The sequence below is a fragment of the Micromys minutus genome (genome assembly GCF_963924665.1).
Source record: "Micromys minutus genome assembly, chromosome: 28".
Lineage (NCBI taxonomy): Eukaryota > Metazoa > Chordata > Mammalia > Rodentia > Muridae > Micromys > Micromys minutus.
The window spans coordinates 16,685,821-16,712,361 of NC_137963.1; the positions used below are offsets into that span (position 1 = coordinate 16,685,821).

The following is a 26,541-nucleotide window of genomic DNA, read 5'->3' on the forward strand; positions in this document are numbered from 1 at the left end:
TAAAATACTAATGGTTTTATTTAGCAATCTATTTCTGTTGTCTTAAATTGATTGTCCTGTTTTTGTTTTGATCGGCAAGTTCATTTTAATCAAATGTTAAGTAGGAACACAAGTCAATGGGTAAGCGGGAATTTAGACTCAGGCTGTAGGCCTGGCTCAGTCCCTACCCGCTCTCCACACACTCCAGGGCCAGTGTAACACTTTCCGCCTGGAGAGAGGCACGTGTGTTTCCCACTCACTGAGTTAAGACTGGAGCTTATTTTCTAGTGTGAAATTTAAGTCCCAGTTGGATGAGATGTCCCTAGTTGCCAACAATCCTGTTTAAGTTACAATCCTTTCCATCACTGACCCAGAACCCAACCCACCAAATACACATATTATCTGTTTAAAACAAAAATGTACAACACCCCCCCCCCCAAAAAAAAAAAAAAAAACCCGGAAAAGTAAAAAGAAGCAGATAACCAAGTCATTAACTAGGAAGCTACCCGGATTAGACAAGGCTCTGGATGATGAGGAGAAGCCATCTCACAGGTGACTTCTCAATTTCATCTTATTAGAAAAACCACTCATCAGAGACTGTCAGCTAGGCCTCTATTCAGTAGGTGTGTGTGTATAAAGAGACAGGACAGAGAAGGGATGATTGGAGAGGGAATCATGTGATCCAGTCCCAAGACACTTCCTACAGCAATTGATAAGACCGTGTGGAGCCGGACGCTAATGGCAGTGCTCCGTGATGTCAACCACCACCGCCTTCTTCCAGCTGAAGAGAAAGTATCCTGTCCCAGCCCCTGCTGCTACTGCAATGCATAGGTACCCATTGTAGGTCATGAAGATGAGCATGAGGAAGTAGCTGATGACTACTTGGATGATGTGCAGTACTGTCTGCAGGAGGTGGGGGAAGCTCAGCATCTGCTGCCTGGGGAATAAGCAGAGACAGAAGAGTCAGGAGAGCAGCCGTACCCGTTAGCATAGCCTCAACTGGACGGCATCATGGCTATCCTGGAAACTCAGGTGTGTGTGTGTGTGTGTGTGTGTGTGTGTGTGTGTGTGTGTGTCCCTGCCTGCCCACGTCTGTTAAGAACTTTTGATTTTCCTTGAGATAGGGTCTCATGGTCTCAAACTCACTGTGCAGCCAAGTATGGTCTTGAATTCAGGTCCTCCAGCCTTCTCTAAGTGCTGGGACCTCAGGCACCCATCATGTCTGACTACATTTAACTTCTCACAGGAAGGAATCGTTTGAACTTTGCCATTCTTTTGTATCTTAACTATAAAGTCTTAAAATGCCCATCATATATAGCAAATATTTTAACACTGTTAAACTTCTTTCAAAGTGACATTTGCAACATAGAACAAATATGTATGTGCCTTTGCAGGTCCCCAAATACCATGACCCACAACCTGGAACTTGGAAAGTTACATAGAATCACCAGCTCCTTAGGAAAGAACACCTGCTTTGTTACACTATTAAGAACTCCCTGAAATTTTCCTTTGGATCTGTTCCACCGTCTTACCCAACAGTTTTGTGTGTCTCCATAAGGATAGTTCCATTTGGCCCTGGGACAGGCATGGAATTGTAGCGAATGCTGACTTGAGACTTTCGAAGCAGACCCTCTCGAGCGATCTTGAGTCCTTCATAAAACATTGCTAGTAAAAACACTGCCACAAAAGCTCCAGCCATTTCTGAGGGGGAAAAAAAGGACGGGCCAGGAAAGGGGAGGGGAGGGAGAGAGGAAAGAAGGGGAGAGACAACCGCACAGTTAACACTGTTAGTGAGCACACTGCTGGACACACTGATACAGGCCCGTGACCCCAGTGCTCAGGACACTGAGGCCAAAACTATGAGTAGAGTTAGCCTGAGCTACATGGCAGGAACGACCTCAAACCAAGCCCAGCAGGGAAGGCGTCAGGTCTGTGAATGCACTGAGTGGCTGCGCTTCTACCCATTCGGAAGAGCTGAGCCATTAACAGAAATCACTGCCTCTACTCACGGGCATGTTTCCCCTGATTAGACCCGAGCACCGTGTACGGAACACTGGAAGAAGGCACAGCCAGCTGTTGTCGGACTGTCTGACAGGGTTTTGTTGTGCAGCCCAGGTTGATCTTGACCTCCTGGAGACTCTCCTGCCCAGCCTCCTAAGCAATGGACTCACAGGTGTGCACTATCACACCAGCTAAACAACCTGCTTTTACAAGTGCTGCCTATATAATCTGAATAGGCAGTAAGGGACTGCATATATAGTTAAGCATCGATAATGAGTGTATTTATAGGATTAACACATTTAACACACTACTCAGACAAATGTTTTCTCTTCCTCTCCCAAAAGCAAATTGGTTTATTTCCAAAATAGGTTTGGTACCTACTGCAGTTTAAGTGACCATTAAACTCATGCAACTGCAGTTTAGATGTAAAGCATTCCAATATATGATAGATGCAGAAAGATAAGAGACAGCCACCTTAAAATGAACAGCGGCTCTAGGATATGCCAAGCACCAGGGATATGGAAACCACAGTTTGATGCAGCAGAGAAAGCACTGGTTTAGAGAGTTCTAGAAATTATGATCCTTGTTTTAGCTCTGAGGTACTAACTGTGTGATTCAGCGCACACCATTTCTACTACACAAGGGTTAGGGTTATCTGCAAACAGGCAGTTATGAGATCAACACTGTTGTTTTTGGAGGCAGCATCTATGTAGTCTTGGTTATCCTTGAACTCACAAAGATCTTCCTGTCTCTGTCTCTCAACTGCTGCGATTAAAGGTATGTGCTCCCATACTTGGCAAGATCAACAGTTTTTAACCTAGGGTTACACTGTGATATTTGGATATGCTTATAGTCTTAGGCATAGGACCAGTAACTTCACAAACAAGAAAAGGATTTCGAAAGATCTTTATCTGTCATTTTAATTATATTTTAAGCCTATACATTAATTAAAGGAAGCTCACTGGAGGATCAAAAATGTACGTATGGCGTCTTGTGCCTAGGGACCGGGAATTGCGATAGTCACGTAGCACAACCATAGAGACCCCGTGACAGGACAGAGAGAGGTGCTGGGTGACACTGTCATCTTCAAAGGTTATCTGACGGTTACTCACCTCCAGGTGTGTTGATTACCAAACCGGAAAACAATAGCTCCACATTCTTAAAGTCAAAGTAGAAGGTCATAGGCTGCCAGAAAACCAAACAATCAGTTAGAGAAGACTGAGGATCCTAATGGGGATCTGGGAGTCTCAGGAAAGAGACTTAGAACACTTGAAAGTAACAGGTCTGGGTAGGAAGAAATACTTGAAGCAGTGGGAGGCTTTACTACCTTGGCACTAAGAGCCTCCCTCACCCCAATCTCCTGCCTTTCTCTCTTTTCTACACAAACCACAAACACTAGGATTTAATTCAGGAAAGGGGGAGTTCCAAAAGAAAGACTCCTAGAACATCTTGGCTCTGGTGTCACTCCGTGACAAGCCTGCCACATGAACACTGGCCTGTGGGGTCTGCCGTGCTTTCCCCGTCGGGCGACCGCGTGTGTGACCCTTACCATCATCATCATCATGCTGTCGCCTCCACCGTGCGAGCCACCGTGCGAGTGTGAGGCCGAGGTCGTCGGGTGATGGTGAGGTGGCATGGTAATGTTGTCCGTGTGGTTCATCCCCATATGGTGCACCCCCATATGGTTCATCCCCATATGGTCCGAAGGATCCAGTTTTCCAGAGAAAGATGAGTCAGCGGAAAAAATCTTCAAGAGAAACAATTATATATTAAGAACATAGAATTTCCTTGATCAATACTTTGTCTATACAGACTTTTGCCCAACTGACAAATGCTCTCCTAGTGCATGGAGGAAAAGGACCAAAAGCTTGTCCTGAAGGCCTTAGAAACCCATTCCTTCCTCTGCGGAGCTGCTCCTCTAAGACACAGGCTTTAATGTGTGTTTCATTTAAGGTAGAAAAACCCAGCCCCTTCAGATGGCAGGAAGTAGATAATTTGTAATAACGTATAAGTGTAAGCCATTAACAAAATGTAATTGCTCTAAGGCTGTTTAATCATAAACAACAGTAGATAAAAAGCCAAGACTTCACATGAGTCTCCTAATTGGGGTGGTCTGTGTTTAACCGGGATGTTCAGGTTCTTCTTAGGCTTGCAGGACAATCAACTTTGAGCTCATTTCAGTCTGGAGAAAGGTCTGTTGCTGCCTCAGGCAAAGCGTGTGCCCAGACTTCAGAGAGCTTCAGTCGCACCAGGACATTAGTTATGAATGTGAAAAACAAGGTATAAATTGGATGAACTATTAAATTAGATTTGGACGCTGCACATTCAGCCTTGTCTCCTGCATCACATCACGGTAATGCTTTTCTGCAGAGTCAACATGGGTTGAGGGGCAGCAACTCTCACGGCTGCTGTGGAGGCTGGGGACTGGGGAGTTTGGATATATGTGCAGAGGGAGATTTTCATAAAAACCTTTTTCTTTCTTTCTTTTTTTTTTTTTTTGGTCTTTCTAAAAAGATTTATTATTATTGTTATTTTATGTATTGTGAGTACATGGTCGCTGTCTTCAGACAACCAAGAAGAGGGCATCAGATCTCATTACAGATGGTTGTGAGCCACCATGTGGTTGCTGGGAATTGAACTCAGGACCTCAGGAAGAACAGTCCGTGCTCTTAACCGCTGAGCCATCTCTCCATCTCCCCCCCTTTTATTTGGTTTGTCAAGATGGGGTATCTCTGGCTGCCCTGGAATTCTCTCTATAGACCAGGCTAGCCTCAAACTCAGCCCCCTCAGGTGTGCGTCCTACTCCTCTTCCCCCACTAGAAGCTGTTTTACCTGAGTTTTATTTGTTGCATGTGTATGAGTATTCTGCCTGCATGGATGAATGTGTATCACTTGTGTGCAGTGCCCATGGAGACCAGAAGAGAATGCTGGATCCCTTGAAACTGGAGTTACAGATACAAGTGAGCCACTATGTGGAGTGCTGGAAACGGAGCCTGGGCCTTCTGCAAAACCAGCAAGTTTGCTTAACCTGGGAGCCAACTACCAAGTTTGCTTAACCTCTGAGCCATCTGTCTACCTCCTGGGATCTCTTTGTGTCCCACAGCTCCAGTCTGAGGAGAAATTCAAAGCAGTAGCAGGACATGATGGTATGTATACACCTGTAATCTCAGCACTCAGGAGGTTGAGGGAGACAGATTCTGAGTCAATAGTGGGCTACACTGTGAGACCTTGTCTCAAAAAGGTAAAGGAAATTCCAATTAGGCATCCATGGACTTGAGTCTGTGTCTGCTTCTGATTACTCATTGATCAAGCTCCTATCAAGGCCACAGCTGGAGCTAAGTATGAGTAATCCACAGCAAGTAAAGCAAAGTACCTGATAAGGAGAGGTGCAGTGAGGTGACACAATCTCATGACGCAATCGGCACTATGGAGGAGACAAGCAGCGCGCATGACATCGGTGAGATGTCAAAGATGGCTCCCCCAGCAGAGTATTCACAGCCAGGACGCTGTGTGCCCAGAGCGCTCACAGGACAGGCACAATTCTATCCTTTCAATTCCTGTAACTGTCACCTAGATCCTACATTACGGACGTGACACTGTCTCCCCTTAACACCACTGTTACGGTATTAAGTGGTTTTGCTTGTGAAAATTTTATAATAAACACCAAATAATGAAAGATAATGGTGAGTGAACCCACAGTATCAACAATGAGACCATGGGCCAGCAGTCAGCAGTTTACCTTTAAAATAGAAAAAGTATGAAGTTATGGTGGGATTATTAATTACAATTTATGATTCTGAACCCAATAAATGAAATGTCATCAGAATACAAGGAACCAGAATGACTAATCAAGACTTGTGAACAGAAGGTACAAATTTTATTTTCTTCCAGTACAAGGTTAGAAGCAATAACAGAAAAGCACCAAAGATAATTTCATTCCATCTTATCAACAGAAATCCAGGCCATGCACATTTTGTTGGTTATTATTTCTACGAGGCCGAGGAAGATAAAGAAACGAACCATCTTTCCTTAGAGCACGCACCTCATGACATTCTTTAAAAGCAGAAACACAGCAACACAGCTACTTGAGTCCTGCACCCTTGATTTCTTCAAACTCTGCCAACATTGTTTTGAAGACCTGGAGGTTTCCTTTTGTTTAAGCCCCATGTTTCAATTAGAGATCTATTCAATGGTAAACTATCAAAAACTCTTCACACAGCCTGTGGCCCAGGAATTCATACATTCATATGTTCATAGCTCAGGAACAGCTTTCAGCTACGCACCTGCTCTGCAGCTTCCTGCGTGTAGGATGCATTCCACATGCAGATGCACTAGGGAAGAGAGCAGGAAGACAATCTGCTTGTTTTTCTTGTAGTGGACAATGGACTTCTGTAATGAGAACCTTTTGCAGGGCTTACCCAGTGCTGTCTGATAGGGAAGTACAGATTGGTGGAAATCTATATACTGTGTAGCTCAAACTGCAACCTGAAGCCCTTGTGCTCACTAAGCTTGCCCTGAGGATTGTAGCTCAGTGATACATCATTCCCTTAGCATGTGTGAGGGCTCTGAGCTTGACCCTAACAGTGAAGGGGTGAGATTAGGAAAGATCCAACAGAACTATGTCAAACCAAATCTATACAATATATAACATAAATGTTAAGCAGGAAGAACTTAGGAATTATTTATGAAAACACTGTAAGTAAGGGTTGGAGTTATAGCTCAGTGGCTGGGCACTTGCCCAGTACAAGCAAGGCCCTGCCGTCAGTCACCAGCATGGAAAATTATTTAATGTTACTTTATTTTGTATCTCTATTTACTTTTATTGTACGAAGTTTGTGCCTTGCGTACATCATCTGTTCACGAAGTGTGCGTCTGGTCACCGTGGAGGTGAGAAGAGCATCAGGGCCTCTGGACCAGGAACTGCTGACAGATGGCTATGAGCCACTGTTTGGGTACGGGAACTCAAACTTGGGTTCTTTGCAAGAGCAGCCAATGATTTTTCCCCCTTTTTATTAAATATTTTTTTATTTACATTTCAAATGTTATCCCCTTCCCCAGTTCTCCCCCCTCGAATACCTCTTCCCCCTACTTCTATGAGGAAGCTCCCTCTCTCACCCACCCTCACCTCAACTCTATGGCATTCCCTTACACTGGGGAAACGAGCCTGAAGAGGATCAAGGGCTTCTCCTATTGCTGCCAAACAAAGCCATCCTCTGCTAACATACACAGCTGGAGCCACGGGTCCCTCCACATGTGCTCTTTCGTTGGTGGTTTACTCCCTGGGAGCTTGGGGAGGGGGTCTGGTTGGTTGATATTTTGGTCTTCCTATGGGGCTGCAAACCCCTTCATCTCCTTCAGTCCTTCCTCTAACTCCTCCATTGGGGTCCCCATGCTCAGTCCGATGGTTGGCTGCAAAAGCATCCTCATTTGTATCAGTAAGGCTCTGGCAGAGTCTCTCAGGAGACATCCATATCAGGCTCCTGTCAGCAAGCATTTCTTGGCATCGCAGTAGTGACTATGTTTGGTGACTGTATACGGGATGGATCCCCGGGTGGGGCAGTCTCTGGATGGCCTTTCCCTCAGTCTCTGCTCCACTCGTTGTATTTCCTCCCATGAGTATTTTGTTCCCCCTTCTAAGGACTGAAGCATCCCCACTTTGGTCTTCATTTTAAGCTTCATATGGTCTGTGAATCGTATCTTGGGTATTCTGATATTTTGGGCTAGTATCTGATTATCAGTGAGCACATACAATTTGTGTTCTTTTGTGACTGGGTTACGTCACTCAGGATGATAGCTTCCATTTGCCTAAGAATTTCATGAAGTCTTTGTTTCTAATAGCTGAGTAGTACTCCATTGTGTAAATATACCACACTTTCTGTATCCACTCCTCTGTTGAAGGACATCTGGGTTATTTCTAGATTTGCAGCCAGTGATTTTAACCACTGAGTTATCTTTCTAGTACTCTGAAATTTTAGATCATAATAAGTCCTAGTCTATATTTTTTCTGTTAATTTAGCTATTCAATACTGTGCCCATGTGTCTGGATAACAGACTCTGTCTGTCTGTCTGTCTGTCTATAAAATTGGCTATACACACATACAATAGAAATTCTATTTATAGGAAGAAAATTAGTATTGTTGGTCTTCCAGTGATAGCTTTAAGTTGATCCAAGCTTAGTTCATTCCTGAACAAAAATGGATTCTGACAGAATAAATAAGTCAGAACCCAAAGGCCCATCAGACTGGCTTAGGGTCAACCTCATAGTAACCCGGAACTGTTCTGTTTGACTTATTCATGCTTCTCAAGCTTCATGGCAACTTGCTCTCTAAGAACTGTTTTCTGTAATTTAACTCCACCCTTCCCACCTCTTTCTAAGAACTAGGTTCAAGGTTCACAAAGTAGCTGGTGTACATTTTATGGAATTGAGTTCTCTGTTATAAAGCAATTAGTGGACCAAGCAGTGATGAGTAAGAGGCGGAATGTAAAATCTCTGCAATAAAGCAATCATCCAATGGGGTTCTGTTTGGACATTCTATGGGTATATGGCAATTCCACACTAAAACTCAACTGTCCCTTTGGTTCTTCTCTGCTGTAATTTCATCAGGGTCACACATCGTTTATAAAGGAGAATGACCAAACAAAACCCTGACTTGTAACTTCCAATCCAATAAAAACCTACTTGCAATATTGTTATGTTACTGGGGCTTTTCTAAGTCGGTAGAAAGAACAGATACTGTACTTTTATTTACATTGTTGCCCACTCAGGTTAAGTTAGTTTTCGCTTAATAGAATTCAAGTGGGACCCATATTAGATAATCACCTTTGGTTTGGAAGATGCAGTGAAGGAACTTAACAGCAGGCACGTGGGAGTTCCTAAACTCCTAGTGTAGACAACTTATATTTTTATGGAAATACAAAACAGTCTAAGAGCTGACAAAACAGAACAGAACAGCCCAGATTTTAAGGAACCTAGTCCATACAGCAGCTAAGACATCTTTCTACTCAGCTTCTCATGAGCACCTTATCTTTAGAGGTGCCTGAACTTGGTTCTGCCACTCAATGGATGCCATCAGATGGAGAAGTGGCACCCCACAGGGTGGAGTAGACACTGAATGTGGGGGAGCCCCGCTGTTCTTTCTGTCTTTTCCTGCGTTGTGTTCACACAAACAGCTTTCTTTCTATTATAGTGCATTCAGTCTACCCCTAAGAACTATCAGAAAAAGCAGTTTCTGCTCCAACATACTATAAGGGCACATGCACCCCAATGCCCATAGCAGCCCTATTTATAATAACCAGAAGCTGGAAAGAACCCAGATGCTCTTCAGTAGATGAATGGATACAAAAAGTGTGGTACATTTACACAATGGAGTACTACTCAGCTATCAGAAACAATGACTTTATGAAATTCCTAAGAAAATGGATGCATCTAGAGAATATCATCCTGAGTGAGATAACCCAGTCACAAAAGAACAGACATAATATGCAGTCACTGATAATGGGACACTAACCCCAGAAAGCTCTGAACACCCCAGAAACAACTCACAGGCCATATGAAGCTCAAGAAAAACAAAGGCCAAAAAATGAAAGCCTCAGTCCTTCTTAGGAAAAAAAATAAATGTATAGCACCCTCTCAGAGTGTGGTACACCTGGACCTTAAATCATTATGCTTAATCTATACTCACCAAGAAAATGACTGTTTCCATGTTACATTCTGTCCTACATGTACTTTATGCTTATGGTAACTAGTGGGATTTCAATGCATGTTATCAAACCTCTAAAAGAATTAAGTACTGACAAAAAATATTCATATAGTGTTATGCCAAAATGCCTTTAAAAATCTGTATATGTATCCCTCTTTTTAAAAAAATAAAATTGTAAGAGAGAGAGAGAGAAAAAAAGAAATCAGTTTCCCCTGTCTTCTTTATCAAAGACTCACCTAAAAGATCTACTCGAGGCAGGCTGAGGCAGATCATGGTACAGGCCTGCAAACCCAGCACTTGGGAAGCAGGTCACAAGTTCCAGGACAGCTTGAGCTATATAAGGAGACCCAGCCTCAAAAAGCCAAACGAAGCCAAGTAAAACAAAATGTTTAAAAAAGCCAGACTTTGGAAGTCCTCGAATCTCTAGCAACATAAAAATGAATTTGTGTACAGAAGCCAGAACATCAGTAAGGAAGCAAAATCCTCATGTACCGTGAGGCTCAGCACGCACTGTATTTCTAACTGGTCAGCTCTGAACTTCACACGCTTTTGTTTTCCTGCTATGGCATATGGATGGAGAAATGCTCCCTTGGGACTATGGAGCAGACCCACAAAAGGCAATAAGGAAGTAGTTGTGCTTGGCAGGCTGGCCCTCCTCCTAGCCTGGGCAGATGTAATCTAGAGTCTTGGACAGTCCTTCTGGAGGCTGCCTAGGTCTTTCCCCGATAAGGGGGATAAAGAGGGCTTTTATTCTTAAAATTATAAGGGTTAAGTTTCGTTTTACATTGGTACAAACACAAAGCAGACTCAGCTTTTCTGCTTTTGGAATGAAAAAGAGATAAGAAACTCAAGGTCAAACACATTATAAACAGGATTCATGCTTGTGGACTATGTCCCTAAGATCAAGTACAGTTTGGCCGCACTGATACTACCTTTTGATGACTTATTCAGGGCTAGCTGATAGTCTGAGTACTAGCCAGACTCTGTTTTAAGTAGCTTTCCAAACTTCTTGTATGAAGGATGCATCTCCCCTTTCATAGTCCACCAATGAGGAAGACTATAGGGAACTTTCTTATGGCTTTATGAAAATCAACCCTGCCCTCTCCTCTATGCTTTACACATTTTAAAGTGTCCTAATGAGCTGGTCCTGGTGTTTCATGCTTTTAAGCCCAGCACTTGGGAGGCAGAGGTAGGCAGATCTTTCTAAAATGGAGGCTAGCCTGGTCTAAATAATGAGTTCTATGCTAGCCAGGGCTACATAGTGAGATCCTACTCACCCCCTCCAAAAATAAATAAATAAATAAATAAAACAGAGTGAAACAATGTTTCAGTTTGTCCCTCTAACTGTTGGCCCCAAAAGGGATCATGTATAAATCTATAAATCCTCACCGGCTTCTGGAGAAAGATGTTGTCAGGTTGGGCTAATCAATTGATTTAGTGAATTTAAAATCACTTTGATTTTAGTGAGATTTTCAATGCTCTCAATGTTCATTTCTCTTTCTTCACCACATGTCACAGTAAGCATTACTTCAGATAATTCCTGCAGTCCCTGAAAACACTGTTCACAGGAGGAAACCAGGCTGTGCCATTGTACACGTTCAAGCAACAGTCCCATTCATGTCACTGAATTACTCATACATTCGGCTCCCAGGCTGCATCAAAAAGAACCAACCACCAGACACATAAAGGGGAAAACTACTTCAAACAATTAGACTTAAGAGCTTTCATTTATGAGAGCAGCCAATAATCTAGGCAAACAAGAAATGCTGCATGGATTGACAAGTTTTAAAACCATAAAACTGTAGCTACCAATTAATGGCTCTTCCTCCTGAGGCTCTTGGCTAGAGATATATATATTCAGCCGGACAGTAATTCAGCTGCCCTAAGACTCCAAATCTAATTCTGTCTGTAGAGAGCAAATCCGTGATGTGATTCTGATCAGAAAAGGACAAAAAAGCCCTCTGTTTCCGGCTATTCGTTGAAGGGCACCTTCTTGTGTCCTGAGTCTCATCAGCCCACACCAACCCACCTTATTAAGCTGTTCAGACTGAACAAGGGCAAACAGGAAGCCTGTTGGGGCAAGACAGAATTCAGGGGGACTGACTGCATGAGGCATTACATATCGACTGAGGACCACCATTGGTAGGAGAAAGTATGCCAATGTCAAACGGGGCTGATGACCATTGTCCAGTCCCTATGCTTACGTCTCTTGTGTTCACACATGAAGTAGAACTACCACATAAGCAACAAAACAAAGGAGAGAAAAGAAGTCGAAAACGAGTTTAAACATGAGACATGATAATTAGTTCATTGTGAAAATTGTTTTGAACTTTTAGAGCTCTATTTCCTTAACTGTAAAATATTGTTAGTGGAGCCCTACCCAAAGCCAAGGCCCCCGTCTACATTCCTGCTTCTATCTAGGACAGAATGTCTCCATCATCTCACTACTGAAGTCACTTCAGGGAGCACCCGGCTTTATTCATTTACCTTTCCATCTCCTACAGACACAGTACCTAGGAAAGGGGACTTTTCAGGTAGGACAAATCATTATTTCCTCTGGTAGTGGGACTGAACCCAAGGCTTTGAGCTTGTGTAAACTCTATCACTGAGCGAGGCTTTAAGACTTAGATGCATTAATCTCACTTCAACTATTTATTGAATAGACATCTATAGGTTAAAACTACAAATTTAAATATTTATACTTCTGACCTAACGGGTTTGCCTTTACAGACAGATGGCTTAAAAAAATGTTTGATAGACAAATGTGAGTAGAGAGGCTGATAATAAATACGTGTTTCTAAAAGTTCTGGTGGACTGAAGTGCCAGCCCAGACCCTAGGAACTGATCCTTGAAGGCCCTAAACCTTGACAAAAACCACACCAATGCACAATAGAGGAAATTTAAGAACTGTCAGGTTAGATCAGCTTCAGATACATTCATTCTGTACATTTACTAAATAATTGTATAGAACCTGAAACAAACAGCATGTTAAAAAATCCTTCAAGGGGCTGGGCGTAGTGGTTCTTTGTGAGTTTGAGGCTAGCCTGGTCTACAAAGCGAGTCTAGTATAGCTAGGGCTCTGTTACAGAGAAACCCTGTCTTAAAAAACAAAAAACACAAAACAAAACAAAACAAAACAAAAAACCAAGAAGATGGAGGAAGAAGGTGCAGAGACCTCAGTGGCCTTGCCAGGAACTGTATCTTCCCACCTCGCTCAGCCTCTGGAAGTTACAAGACCTTCTGGCTGGCCTTGGGGTTTCCCCATTGGCAGCTCTGTTCCCACCTTTGTGCCTACATCACTCTTGTGTTCCAGCCTCAAATGTCTACCTTCCAATGTCTTTGTGAAACAAGTGCCCCCCTAGGTTCCAGGGTCTCCTTCTAAGATGACCACACATCTGTAGAAAGTACCTTTTCCAGGAAGTCTAGCTGGGGCTAGGTGGCAACAAATCCCTGAACTGTCCTCATGACCTTTTCAATCGGTGCTTATTTCTGTCAGCATGCTAACAGAATGGTGTAGAGAGAAGGCAGAAGAAACAGGTGACTGGAGGCGTTACTCCAAAATCCCTTCTCATCAACCACAAACATTTCAAACCACTTCTGCAGACTTTATTATTATTATTATTATTATTATTATTGTTATTATTATTATCCTGAGATGCTAAGGAAAGAAGTCTGGTTTCAAGCAAGCAGGACCCCATAGAAACAAAGAAACTGGGAAGAACTTGGAAAAGTTTCAGTGAGTACTCTTCTGTAAATATAGTCATTTTTAATAACCGCTCCGGCACCTGCGGGGACATGTCAGGAAAGTATATTGCTCCATTCCAGAGATATAAGCTCTCTCTTCCAGGGGGATGGTGTTGGTCCAAGAACCAGCAGTCCAGGTTAAACTAGTATCTCTAGTCCAGGTGTTCACTGTTTCTCAAGCTGTAAATTGCTTTCTAGGCTGCAATAGGAGGAAGTATTTCCCTCATGATACACTGGTTTTACCTGACTCTTAGGTCTGTGTCTGTCTACTCTGCTCATAGCTCAGTCTAATCCTCTTCACATGGGGATCTCTCTCTCTCCCTCTCTCTCTCTCTCTCTCTCCCCCCTTCTCCCCCCACATCTCCCCCTCCTTCCCTCCTTTTATTCCTCCTCAGTCTAATTCTCTTCACACGGACGTGTTTCACTAAGACAGACCATAGCTTTTCCAAATGACTTTAGCACTTTGAAACTTGCTTTCTTTGTTGTTGTTGTTTTGACTATGCCCTCTTGAAACTCCCTTTTCTCCCGTATTTCCATAGGTACAAACCCTGTTCCTGTTTCCACTCACTGTGCAGTACACACACAGCACCCACACTAAGAATAATTCAGGGCCCATGACTCTTGTGAGTGTGTGCTCTAGTTCATTCTGTGGAACTAGGCTACCCCTTTGATGAGGATTTTCTTGTATTTCTAACAGAAGAAATCTCTTGTTTTGGACTCTGCTACTTAGGAAAATTTTAGCCAATAGTTCTAAACATACCAGATATACACCCTAAGTTCCTTGAAGACAAGAAACTTTCTAATTCCTACCTTCTAGCCTCTGGAAGAACATCTTTCAAAGGGATACAGTAGGGCTGTGTATGAAGCTTACCTGTTTGGCTGAGGGCTTGCCAGCATGCAGGAAACCCTGGGCTCCATACCCAGCACCAGCACATAAACAGCATGGTGGTGCAAGTCAGTATTCCTAATATTTAGGAAGTAAAAGCAGGACCAGAAGATCAAGATTATCCTTAGTGACATAGTGACTCTAGGCCAGTCTATGCTACACAAGAACTTTCCCCTCCGCACAATGCAAAAGTATTTATTAGCTCTTATAAACCGGTGTAGATCTTAATATCCATCTCCATGGAACTAGATGGAAATGACAAGCTATTTGCTTTTGGGGAAGCTCCTCTAAGGGGGGAAATCCCCATTAACTACAGAAGAAAGTCTGTGTAGGTATACACAATCTGGCACAAGTGGATGAAGAGGGAACAACTGTCCACGGAAGACACACAGGAACACAATTAGACAGAATGGGGCAGCGAGGAAGGAAAGAGGAGGGCTCCTTATGGAGGTGGCACTGAAGAACTACTAAGTTGCTCTTGTGTTTCTGCTCTTTGCTCTCCCACTCTTGCTCTCCCCTCCACCTCTCCTCTCCCCCCTCTCGATCCAAGTGCTCATGGCCGGCCTCTACTTCTCTATTCTCTGTGTCTCCACTACCCTCTTAACTCCCCCATGACCTGAAAAAACTCTATTCTGTAAAAACAAACAAACAAACAAACCAAAAACAAAAGAACTACTAAATTATTAGAGCTTGGTATATGAGCAGGAACGTGTCCCACCAAGGCAAGAGAAGAATCTAGGGCATCCAAGGTCAACAACACAGTCAGGAGACATGAGGTTAATGAGACCGAAAGTGTTTGTTCCTTTGTTCAGACTTTGCTCACGGAGAGAGTAAAGAAGTATCAGTTAAAGGACTTAGGGTTCACCAGCTTATACACTGTATCTGAAGGGTAACTGTGTGTTCTTTCCAAGTAGCAAGCAGAGAGTTATACAGTACTCACATCCTGGCTCTGTTCATTTCTGGCTCCCAGTTCATGGTCTTTAGGTTTGCAGTAAATACCATGCTCAGAAGCTGTGCTAAGTTCAAAGAACTTGGATAAACCATTTAAATCTGATTCTTGTCAGCCAGCCAGCCAGCCAGCCAGCCAGCCAAGCAAACAAATAAAATGCAGGTAGACTTAAGTTCCAGGAAGAACATGCAGCAGAATATAAAAACACAAGTGCTTAATAATTTCTCACTGTTAGAGCAGAACTCTTTCTACAGCAGCACAAACCTCAGGCTTCCCTTACACGACCCCCACAACACCAGTGACCAGCAGTAGGAAGCTCCAGTTGGTAATATACTGCTTTAAAGACGGTGGACAACAAGTTGGATGCTTGTTCCAACACCATTATGCAGAGTCATTTTGTGTAAAACACTTCTTAGTCTCAGTATTGCTGACATTTTGAGCTAGACAATGCTTTATCACAAGCTGCCGCATGTTACAGGGTGTTTAGTAGCATCCCTAGCCTCTCTCACCAAGTTCACAGCTAGAAAACAGTTCCCATTCATAGATTCCCACTGCTCCACATAATTCCCAGGCAACATGAGTTCAAGGCCACCCAAAACCTTATGATAATTACAATTAGAAATTTTGGTTCTAGCCTTGAATATTTTCCGTATACATTAAGCAATTTAACCTTTTATAGTTCTCTTGGTCAAAGGATGGAATAATTTATCTTTAGTGCCTATTCAGTTTAAAAGTTCAGATGTGGACAGCAGTTCCAATAGAGCAAACACACCCTTGCCTTTATAATTGCCTCGGAGCTGCTGTGCTTTTGACATTCTGACCTTTCGGAGGCTTTAGCATTTACTTATCACACACACAGATCATCTGCGTTTTCCAGTTCACTCTCAGATAATCATCTCCTCTGAGAGGCATTTTGCCTAAAGGGGAGACGGCTTCCGGAGTCGGACACGAACTCATATATGAACACATAAACCTGGGATATTAACATCACAACATTATAAAAATCAAATGTAAACGTATATATGAAACAATGGCTACCCTAATAATATACAAAATAAATAATAAATGCTAATCACTTTCTTCCTAACTAAAAAAAAAAGCACACTCCAAAGGCTACTTGGATCAGAATTTCTAGTAACATTGCTGAATATATAAATCCAGAGAGCTAAGGAGGAAGAATTATGAGGTCCAGGCCAACTTGGGCTACATACGTTCAAGGTCAGCCTGGTCTACCTAGTGAGACCTTGTCTCAAAACAAAACAAACAAACAAACAAACAAACAAACAAACAAGAAGCAAGAGATGGTTAAGAGCACTGGCTGTTCTTTCTAGCATCTAAATGACAGATCATAGTAATGTATAACTCTTAAAAAAAATGGTACCACAGGAACTCTCCCTATTCAGTGTGTGATACAATCTGAGGTAAGTGTGATACATTGAGATACTCTTCGGATGGACCAATGAGATAACTTAGCAGGCAAAGAAGCCTGCTGCCAAGTGCTTTTACCCTAAGGTAGCCCTCGCTGGCCCCAAATCATATACCTTCTGTAGTTTTGCATTTCCAGTTTTAAAAACAAGGAAGCTATGCACAGAAAAGAGACATTTTTCCTTCCTAGTTATGGCAATTCTACAAATTTGCAAGCCATCTGTATTCACTTTCCAGTGATGGTGGGTGGTACTTACTGGCTGAGTGCCTGTGGGCAAATTACGTACTAGCTTTGTGCCTCAGCTCTGAAACAGGGAAAATAGAGTAACTTATCTCAGAGGGTGACTATGAGAGATATTATCAGGACTCCACTGAGGTAAGAGAAGAGGCTAATTCCCTCTAATAGGGGTGACAAAGCTGGGTGTAATCGTGGCTGTAATTCCAGCCTGAAACCACAAGGCTGAGCCACGAGGGCTACAAGGCTAGCCTGGGCTAAACAATGAGTGATTCACTGTCTCAGACACTCAGAATAAGTAAAACGGAGAAAGACTATAGCATCTGTATAGACAAAGTGGATGTAAACACTCAAGCACAGTGTCAAAACCCAGTAAGTCCTCCACAAATCTTCAGCACCATTACAGTGTCAGGTGTCACAGGATCCCTTTAACCTCAGCACAAGCAGGAGGATCTCTGAGAGCTAGAGGTCAGCCACGGGGACAGAGGAAGAAACAGTCTCAAAAACAAGCAACAACAAACCCTGCCTCCTAACCCCCTCCGGAAACTGTAACTTCTTTAAAAAAAGGCTGGGTGGTGGGGACACAGCCTTTAATCCCAGCACTCAGGCAAGCAGATCTGAGTTTCAGGACAGCCAGGGCTACACAGAGAAATCCTGTCTTAGAAACAGCAAAAAAGTAAAAGAAAAAAAAAAAAAGAAAAAAAAAAAAAAAAACAAAAGCAAACCAAACCCCCAAACCCTCTTACGAGTTACATTTATTTAGCTACTATTTGTCTGTAGGCCTTTCATCTGAGGACTCCAGAGATAGGAGTAGAAGGAGTTAGTTTTGTCCTTCCCCAACCTGAGTTCTGGAGATATAACTAGTTCTCACAGAATTCCTGGAAAGGTGTCTGTGGAGGCTGACTGACTGCTAAAAATTAAAAAATAATGAAGAATCTGGAATATTGCCGATGCCGTAGCTTAATTAGGGTTTCTTCTCGGTTGTCTTTAGGCCTCTCCAAAAGCTATTCTTTCCAGCTCAGTAATCAGAACACCGTGACAAACAGATGGAAACCTTTGTTTTTTACTTCACGAAATCCTATTTTCTACCAACTGAAGGGCTAAGAATGTATCAGGTAACACTCAGGACTACCTGCCTGGCTGCTAACCCACAGGCCTGGGAATCACTGTGTAGACCAGGATGGATTAGAACTCTCAGAAATCAACTGGAACTAAAGGTGTGCAGCGCTACTCTACACGACACAGCTGCACGTCCCAGGGCCACCCTGCTTTTCAGTCTCCGTCCCAAGAGGCAGGGATGCCCTGGGCCCACGTTTACCATGTGCTCGGTCATCTTCCTACTTCCCATCTGCACCTTACTTTCCCTCGGTCATCTTCCTACTTCCCATCTGCACCTTACTTTCCCTGCACTGTTTCAAAGTTACCACCTCTGCCTGCTTTCTGACTACGGAAGATACTTTTTTTCTTATAATTCTTTCTTCTTTTTCCGGACATGGTTTCTCTGTGTAGTTCTGGCTCTCCTGAACTCACTCTGTCGACCAGATTGTCCTCAAACTCCCAGAGATCCACCTGCCTCTGCCTCCTAAGTGCTGGGATAAAAGGTATGCACCACCACCTCCCAGCATAATTGCATATCCATCCATCCATCCATCCATCCATCCATCCATCCATCCATCCATCCATCCATCCATCCAATAATTTCACTAGGATTTTGGGAAGGGAAAGATGAAGGTTCAAAATGCCACCTTGAGATGGAATGTTATGACACCACAGTGTATATATGTAGATAATAAAATATTCTTGTCCATTTTATCTTTTCTACATTCAAGTTCAGGAATAGGAACAGTTCAGAGGTACAAGATGGCATCCTCTGGAATTGCTAAAGTCAAAACAAGGAAACTCTTTTCATAGGTAGTTTTCTGAGCCTCTAACAGATTACCTAAGCAGGAAAATGTGGCCTGCGGGCCTTCTATCATCCAACAGCAACTTTCCCTGGAAGACTGGAAACCTTTAGTAGGGCTACCTAGGGAAGGCTGTGTTAGTCACAATTCTCTCCTTTACTTTCTAGGATTGGTAGTTCAACAGCTGGCCCGGTTACTGCTTGCCCCTCAGGGGTCATTGGAGCCATTCCACAGAAAGACTAGGAATGCTCAGAGCCTAGTCAACATGTGAGTCTTATTCTAAAATCCAAAATGTCAATGCTAATCAAATTGTATCTTCTTACTGTACATCTTGGTGACCGTAAGAGTTCTTAGTTGTCAGATGTGATGGCATATACCTTTAATTCCAGCATTTAGGAGGCAGAGGCAGGTGGATCTCTGTGAGTTTGAGGCCAGCCTGGTCCACATACTTAGTTCCAGGTCAATCAGAGCTACGTAATAGAGAGACCCTATCTCAAACCACAACAAAAACCAAAAACACAGTAATAAAATAAAACCCAAACCAAACCAAAACCAATACCCCCAAACAAACAAACAAAAAATGAAACCAAAATAAAAAAGTTATCCCCCTCATTTTGAGTTTTATGGTTTCATACACATAAGGTGAGATTTATGGGAGTGAAATGGTGTTTCATAGAACCCTTATGCTGTGCCTACTGTGTGAGCCTCCCTCCACAGCCAGCAAAACTATCTCCCAAATTTTCAACCAAGAATGATGCTGGAAACCAGAAAGGCATTTGCATGCACCACCAAAACATATACACACTCAGGCAGCTCAAGGTAGTTGCTTATCTTTAGTCTTTCCTCTGGGAGACACAAAGGGATGAGGAGTTGAAAGGTGACAAAGCTGTGCAGGGAAAGGACCTGCAGGGACCTGGAAGGGTAGCGAGCTGGATTGGTACCCTCTGTCCCAGGGGCCACAGGAAATGCCCTCCAAAAGGACAGAAGGCTCTGGCTTAAAGCTGCAAAAGCACACAGCAAATTCCAGAAATGCCTTGGGAACTGAGCAGCAGAAGGAAGGCGGAAAGGAAGGAGGGAGAGAAGGTTCCAGTCTATGCTTAAGGAAGTATGAGGGAAGAAACTGGATGTAGTGACATATGTGCCTCTACTCCTAAGACCCCAGAGGTGGAGGCAAGAGGATCAAAAGCTCAAGGTTGTCCTTCACCTACTTAAGGAGTTTGAGGCCAGCCTAGTCTCAAGAGACTGTGGCTCAAAATAATAATAATAATAACAACAATAATAAATATTATTACAAGGAAGAAAAAGAAGTTTATTTTTGGCTGACAATTTTGAGTTGCTTTATGGTCTCTCACCTCAAAAACACAGGGTTGTGAAGATGCCACACACTTCAGAAAGGTACCAGTCATACCCTATAATTATTACATGAGAGCAGAGGGGAAAACACATCGGCATGGTTCCTGTCATTGTCTCCCTCCTGTGGATTGTACTAAAGAGCCATGTTCCTGTATGTAAGTAAGGTAAGTATGCCTGGGACCTGGTTCTTTGTCTAAGTTTAGAATATAGTCATTTTGTAAATGAGTTCTTAAGGAATGCCATATTGAAAAGCATTAGAAAATGTCCGAGACTGTGACACAGGTGACTTACCTCAGTGTAGTTTGTGATTCTCAGCAGAAACCCCATTGACAGGGAAGGGATATGTGCTAAATAATTCCCTTGTGCAATACTAGTGGCTCCTACTTTTGCTTTATCAGTTCATAACTCTGTCCAAGGCCTCTACAGAGCCACCTCACTTACCAAATGAGAAAAGAAAACAAGGTTCTTAGCAACTTTTTCAAGACTGAGTCACCAAAATGAGATATGACTAATCTAGACATTTGGTTAGATACTCTGCTGAGGAAGCCCACCCCGTACTTCAGTCTGTCTTGCTTTCCCTCTCTCCCTTTGGGAAGCTTAAGAACATCTGTCTGTCTTTCTCTTAATATTCATATTTGAGCCTATATTAAAGTATCTTTAAAGTTCCTACATTTCAGAGAATTCCTTGGGCTGCTTCGGATGGCAGTGTAGAGCTGCATCTGTCCTTTCATGGCTGACAAAGTGACCTATACAAGCTCCCCGTTGAAGACCTGGTCTCTAAACAATAGAAGTTAAGAGGTTTCAAACGGTCTTCCCTTTCTCTCACTGTGCAAGTCAGCTTCAGTTACCAGTGTCATGCACACATCCTATGGGCAAATTCGTGAGCTGTCACAATTTGTGACACACCTACAAAGCTGCACACAACAGGACTGTCTGCAACATCAGAAGACTGAAAGCACAGCCTAAGTCTTCACTCATTAAATTAGCTACCATATTTCTGGAAAACAATAAGGGATGTCTGTACATCTTTATAGGACGACCTTCCAGACACAGGGTGAGATCAGGAGGAGGAGCAGAGTACACTGTACGATATGATTTGTACAAGTATGTACACACAGTTTACAACTTGAAACAATAAGTGACCAGGTCCAATTCCTTTATTTTCCACAGAGGGAAACCAAGGCACGTGTTACTGGAGAATGAGATTACCATCCTTCTTTGCCAACTTTACATTTGCTTCTGCAATGGGAATCTGTGAGCTCTGCCCTCCATGTCTCCAGATGGTTTGCTGGAAGGTGGGTAAGCAGGAGGTGGCTGAGCCCCATATCTCCTGTTTTGGCAGTAAGCACCACGGAGGCTCTTTCCTTTGGCCTACTCTCACCTTTCCACACAAAGCAGATCAGGTATAGAAATACATTCTTCACAAAGGCCTTTAGAAAGCTTTTATTTGTCTGTTCCCCATACACAACTCAAATTTGATACGACAAACAGAGAGGTTCCTTAGTTATGCAATGGCAGAAGGTCCCAAGTCCACTGGGGAGGGGACCTCCCGGACACTGCACTCCGCTTCTGCTCTGCCCTTTGTTGCTGCTTAAGCCACATCCTGGAATCAAACAAGCAACATGAACTCTTTCTTCCTTCTCTGACTGCCCCAGTGCAGTCTGGGTATAGTTTCTGTCCTGTAATTGAACTATCTGGAGCATTATTTATGTAAAGATTTCAGAATCCTTACATAGAATATCAGGGTGGGGCCAAGTACTGCATTACGTTTCACAGACTAAAGTTGGCCACATCTTAGTTATACATTAAGGAAAACAAAGCAAAAAAAAAAAAAACAAAAAACAAAAAAAAAAACAAAAATCAAAACCAACAACAACAACAACAAAAACGAAACAACCAAACACCAGTGAGAAGGCTCAGTGGGTAAAGCCTTTGTTCAGCAAACCTGGAGACCTGAGTTTGATACCCAGAATCCAATCAAGGAGAAAGGAAAGAACTGACTCCACAATGCTGTACTCTGATGTCTACACGTATGCATGCCAATACCCACACCTGCATACAAAAATAAACAAATAGCTTAGACTAGCCTTGAACTTACTACTGAGCTGAGGACAACCCTAGATTTCAGATCTTCCTGCTTCCTCTTCCCAGGGATCATTTGATTTAAGGAGTGCTAGCTACTCAGACACATGCAGGGGCAAAGCTTTTCTTCAACTATTTGCTTGCTGTAGTCAAAGGCAGGGTGTACTTGCTACAATCCAAGGTCTTTCATTGTTTAATCTGTTGTTTAGTTACAGAGGATTTCAGTGGATGCTCCCAGAATATGGTATGAAACGGAAATTAGAAAACAGTTGAATTCTTTTTGTTTGGTAGGAAACTGCAATTAAATAGATAATAAGAACTGGCGGCCCATCAAACCACTAATTAACAAGAGGGAATGTTATCAAAGTACAGTGAGGGAATGACTGAAAACAGGAGAATTGCTCCTGGGGCAGGGCTCAGATCTTTAACTGCAATGCCTGGGAGGCAGAGGCAGGTGGATCTCTGCGTTCCAGGTCAGCAGGGTTTACATGGTGAGGTCTCTAAAAGACAGAAAGAGCTAAGAGACTATGGGTATATCCCCCTTTTTATTTAGGAGACCAACTGACAATTAGATTGATCCAAATGGTTCTTTAAGAAGAACTACTAAGGGAAGGGCTCAGCAAGGCTGGAAAAGGTTCGTCAATGTATTGTTAATGTTTTGCTCTCAAGCCATTTTCCCAGGTTTACTTTTGGGAGGCAGACTTCCATCTCATGCTGTACAGCATAACGTCCTCAGCCTACAAAAGCAGGTTGTGTACAAAACCCTGCGACCATTGTGTAAAGGAAAAGAGGTAGGGTGGACCCTTCTCAACCCCTTTCTTCTCGGCGGGGTTTGCATTCCTAAGGATGGGCTCCTCCTCTGCTTGGGGATGTTACCTAAATCATAAAATGATACAACTCAAAGCCATAGAACTTCAAAAGCATTTTTTACCCAGTACTACTGCAAGGTGTGTGTGTGTGTGTGTGTGTGTGTGTGTGTACTTAATACTGTAGTGTATTATATTATATTAAGTATAAGACTTCTTACCTAGTTACTAAAAACAGGTGCCCTGTTTTAAATTTGGCTTTTTTGTGCTAAGAGCTGGATGTGGTATGAGCACCCAATGTCCTATTGCCCTATTCCCCACCCCCAGTCAAGCTTGCCTGGCAAATCTAAAAGGCAGAGTTTACTGGGTGATTTATTTGACATAAGCTGAAATCTTGTCATTATAGACATTTCAACTTTCTATTGATAATTGTGCCACCTTTTTCCTCTTTTACCAATCCTGGGACTAAACTTCAGTAGAGCCAAGATAGAAACAAGAGGGCAAAGGAATGACCTAAAGAGCGGAGACATTATGTGCGTGCACGCACGCGCACGCATGCGCACACACACACACTCACACGTGCACACACACAGGCTGACCTCAACCTTGTTATCTACTTGCCTTCTCTGATCCTGAACCCCTCTTCTCCCCAGTGCTGGGACTACAGGCCACCATTCTAGCTAAGGATCAGAGACTTCTCACACTTAATTATTACCTTCACAACAGTCATTTCAGTTTATTTACAGTCTAGAATCTGTTTCCCTCAACTCCAAATTGAGATTACAATCCAAAGAGAAACTAGATTGAACCTTTTAAGATTATTATCCATGCTCCAGGGTTGCTAGGAAGAAATAAAGGGGCTACCTACACAAGAAAGACAAACTTTTCCTTTGTAGACTCCTAAACCAACCGGATTTTAAAAATGTTAATCATGTCATTCATATAATCCCAGCACTGGAAAGGTACAGGAAAGGTGTGACCTGGAGGCCAGCCTAGTTGGCATAGTTCAGGGTAAGCGGGGATACACACTGAGACCCTGTCTGAAAATCAAAACAACCAGCCGAAAACAGTAATCATGTCATGCATAGTATAAATCATTTCATGCTGATCTAACTGGAAACTTGTTACTTTGGATTCTAATAAATATGGCTTTGGGTTGCTTCTAAATGTTACTTCTTAATTCTCTGTGTATATTATCTCAAACTGTCAGAGAAGAATCCTGAAGAGTTCCCAAACAATTTAACTGACAAAGAAGAGATTTATTCAATGTGGCCATACTGGGAAAAGGGGGAAAAAAAAATCCAGTGACCCCCCCCCACCCACCACCAATCTGCCTTCAGGATTCTGAAGTGAAGATTTGGTAGAGGGCCTGAAAGCAGTCAAGGTGTGGTCTCTCCATCACTGTGTTCTGGATGGCCTAGGCTTTAGACTTTTTCTCCCAGCACGACGGACCACTGTAGAGCAGCCACAGATAATATGTAATCCCAGCTCTGGAAAGGCATAGGCAGGTGTATTTCTGTGAGAGTTCAAGGTTATCCTGGTCTACATAGTAAGTTTTAGGACACCCAGGGCTATATAAATAGACCATCTTTAAAAAAAAAAAAAAGAAAGAAAGAAAGAAAGAAAGAAGAGAAAAAGAAAGAGAAAGAAAAAAATCATTTCCGAAATATTTTAGTGCCGGGGTGCTCAGGCCTTGGGCTGGGTTAGAAGTCTCCACTCATCCCCACCCACTCAAGTTCACGTTACACGGAGCTAATGCCACAGGCTCCCATCCTACTGCCCAGATTCCAGTTATCACTGCTTTAACAGTCACTGCTTTAAACATCTTAATCTGTAAAAATAAACACAGGAAGCAGACTGACAGCCTTATCCGAGGATAAACAGGAATAATTTACTCCCAAAGATTATAAGCAACATATAATATTTCTACCTACACTATTTCCCCTCCCCCTCCCCCGGAGTTTCAGACAATAGTACAGTCACCTTCAATAAACAAAAGAGACCAAGCAACCCAGACAGTTCTCGGCCAGAGCAGCATTTTTATCCTTCTGGAAGCTACCTATAAAAGACAAGAGACGTTGCTGGGCTCTTTGGGTCACGGGGGGGGGGGGGGGGACCGGAGAGTAAATTAAGGAACAAGGGAACAAGGATAAATTATATTATTCAATCTAATAAAAAAATTAACGAGAATCCACTGTGGGCAAGAAGACTTACAAGTTAGTAGTTCAAAAACTATAATAAAAAGTCCCACAGGGGAAGTGCCAAGAGGTACAAAGTTCTCTGGGAACGAGCTATCATTTCTTCAGTATCATCAGAAGAGACTAAAAAGCAATCCTAAGAGACACTTACTTACAGGACCAATCTGACTGGGAAGAAAAACAGAAAGAACCCAGTGAGAACTGTGGAAATGGGCTAGGACACGCTATCTGCTTATCCACAGCGTGGCTAAGCCAGGTCTAGTTCAAGATCGTTAAAAAAGAAAAGAAAAGAAAAGATACCAAGTTAACCAAAGAAATCAGAAAAAAAGACACACAGTGAGGGCGAAACTGGAGGCGGAGAAGTCCAGCAACAACTAATGTTGACTTAAAACCTTGGCAGCAAAACTCAGCTCAGCAAAACTGGACTGAGGATTTTCTACCTCCAAAGTCCTGTCCATCATCCACCCTCCCGAATATCCCAGCTCTTCTGGACTTCTCCTATCAGGACTTTAGAAACAGTGTCACTTCCCAAGCCGTATGCCGCAGAGTCTAGTTAAGTAAGGGCCAGACTCATCAGCTCTCTAAACCCTGACTCAAAGTACCAGGTCTGTCCTTTACTCTGTGTGACCTCGGACTAATCACCCAAGTGGCTAGTTCTCCTGCTTTCTTGTCTGCAAATTAGTTTATTACGAGGAGACCCGGATCGGACTCGATGATTTCAGAGATTTAAAACCTTGGCAGACCGCATACGGAGACCCTGGATACGCGATCCTTTGCATAGGTGGGGAAACTGAGGCACCGAGCACCCTGCCAAAGGTCAAAACAGCAATGTCGCTGTAGGGTCCCTGCCACCGCACGGCTCAGATCCCATGACTTCTAGTCCAGGGCTCTTTCTCCTTCCGCCCAACCTAAGGGAGCTGAGGGGGGTCCTGGTTCGGGAGGGAAAAGGACAGCGAACCAGCAGGGTTTGGGAAATGGAGGGGAGAGGCCTTACCTTCCCAGGGCAAGCCCCGCCGCCTGAGTCTTCCTCTCAGAACTGGATCCCCTAACCGGGTCTGGACTTCTCCCAAAGCCCCCGCCACTACAGCCCTGCTCGACGTGTCCCACGACCGCAGTAAAGGCCGCCGATTCCTGGCCTGGCCCCGCCCCTTGGGCAATCTGACCAATCATCGCCCAGAACCTAGGAACTCCACCCTCTCGGAGGGCTGGCGAGGCCTTGCGTCACTGGGAGCGCACCTCCTCATTTGCCTTTGCTCCACCTTCTCTACCGCTGGGTCTCCTC

At 43.3% G+C, this 26,541-nt stretch overlaps 1 protein-coding gene across 1 annotated transcript; it reads right to left on the reverse strand.

The window, feature by feature from the left end:
- Positions 1-26,388, reverse strand: SLC31A1 (solute carrier family 31 member 1). Its single transcript, XM_080940382.1, has 5 exons — positions 26,254-26,388; positions 3,530-3,727; positions 3,093-3,165; positions 1,512-1,680; positions 1-916 (listed from the first exon to the last, which is right to left on the reverse strand). Exons 2-5 carry the CDS (start codon positions 3,674-3,676, stop codon positions 715-717), a joined length of 591 nt encoding a protein of 196 aa, XP_080796508.1. The 5' UTR covers positions 3,677-3,727; positions 26,254-26,388; the 3' UTR covers positions 1-714.
- Between the last annotated feature and the right edge of the window lie 153 nt (positions 26,389-26,541).

What these genes read in the sequence shown, in the direction of transcription:
- SLC31A1 (XM_080940382.1), bottom strand. Translation starts at nt 3,676, where the DNA reads ATGGGGATGAACCATATGGGGGTGCACCATATGGGGATGAACCACACG. An exon ending in ACAGCATGATGATGATGATG is followed by an intron (nt 3,166 to 3,529) that starts GTAAGGGTCACA and finishes GTTTTCTGGCAG; the next exon opens with CCTATGACCTTCTACTTTGA. An exon ending in GAGACACACAAAACTGTTGG is followed by an intron (nt 917 to 1,511) that starts GTAAGACGGTGG and finishes CTTATTCCCCAG; the next exon opens with GCAGCAGATGCTGAGCTTCC.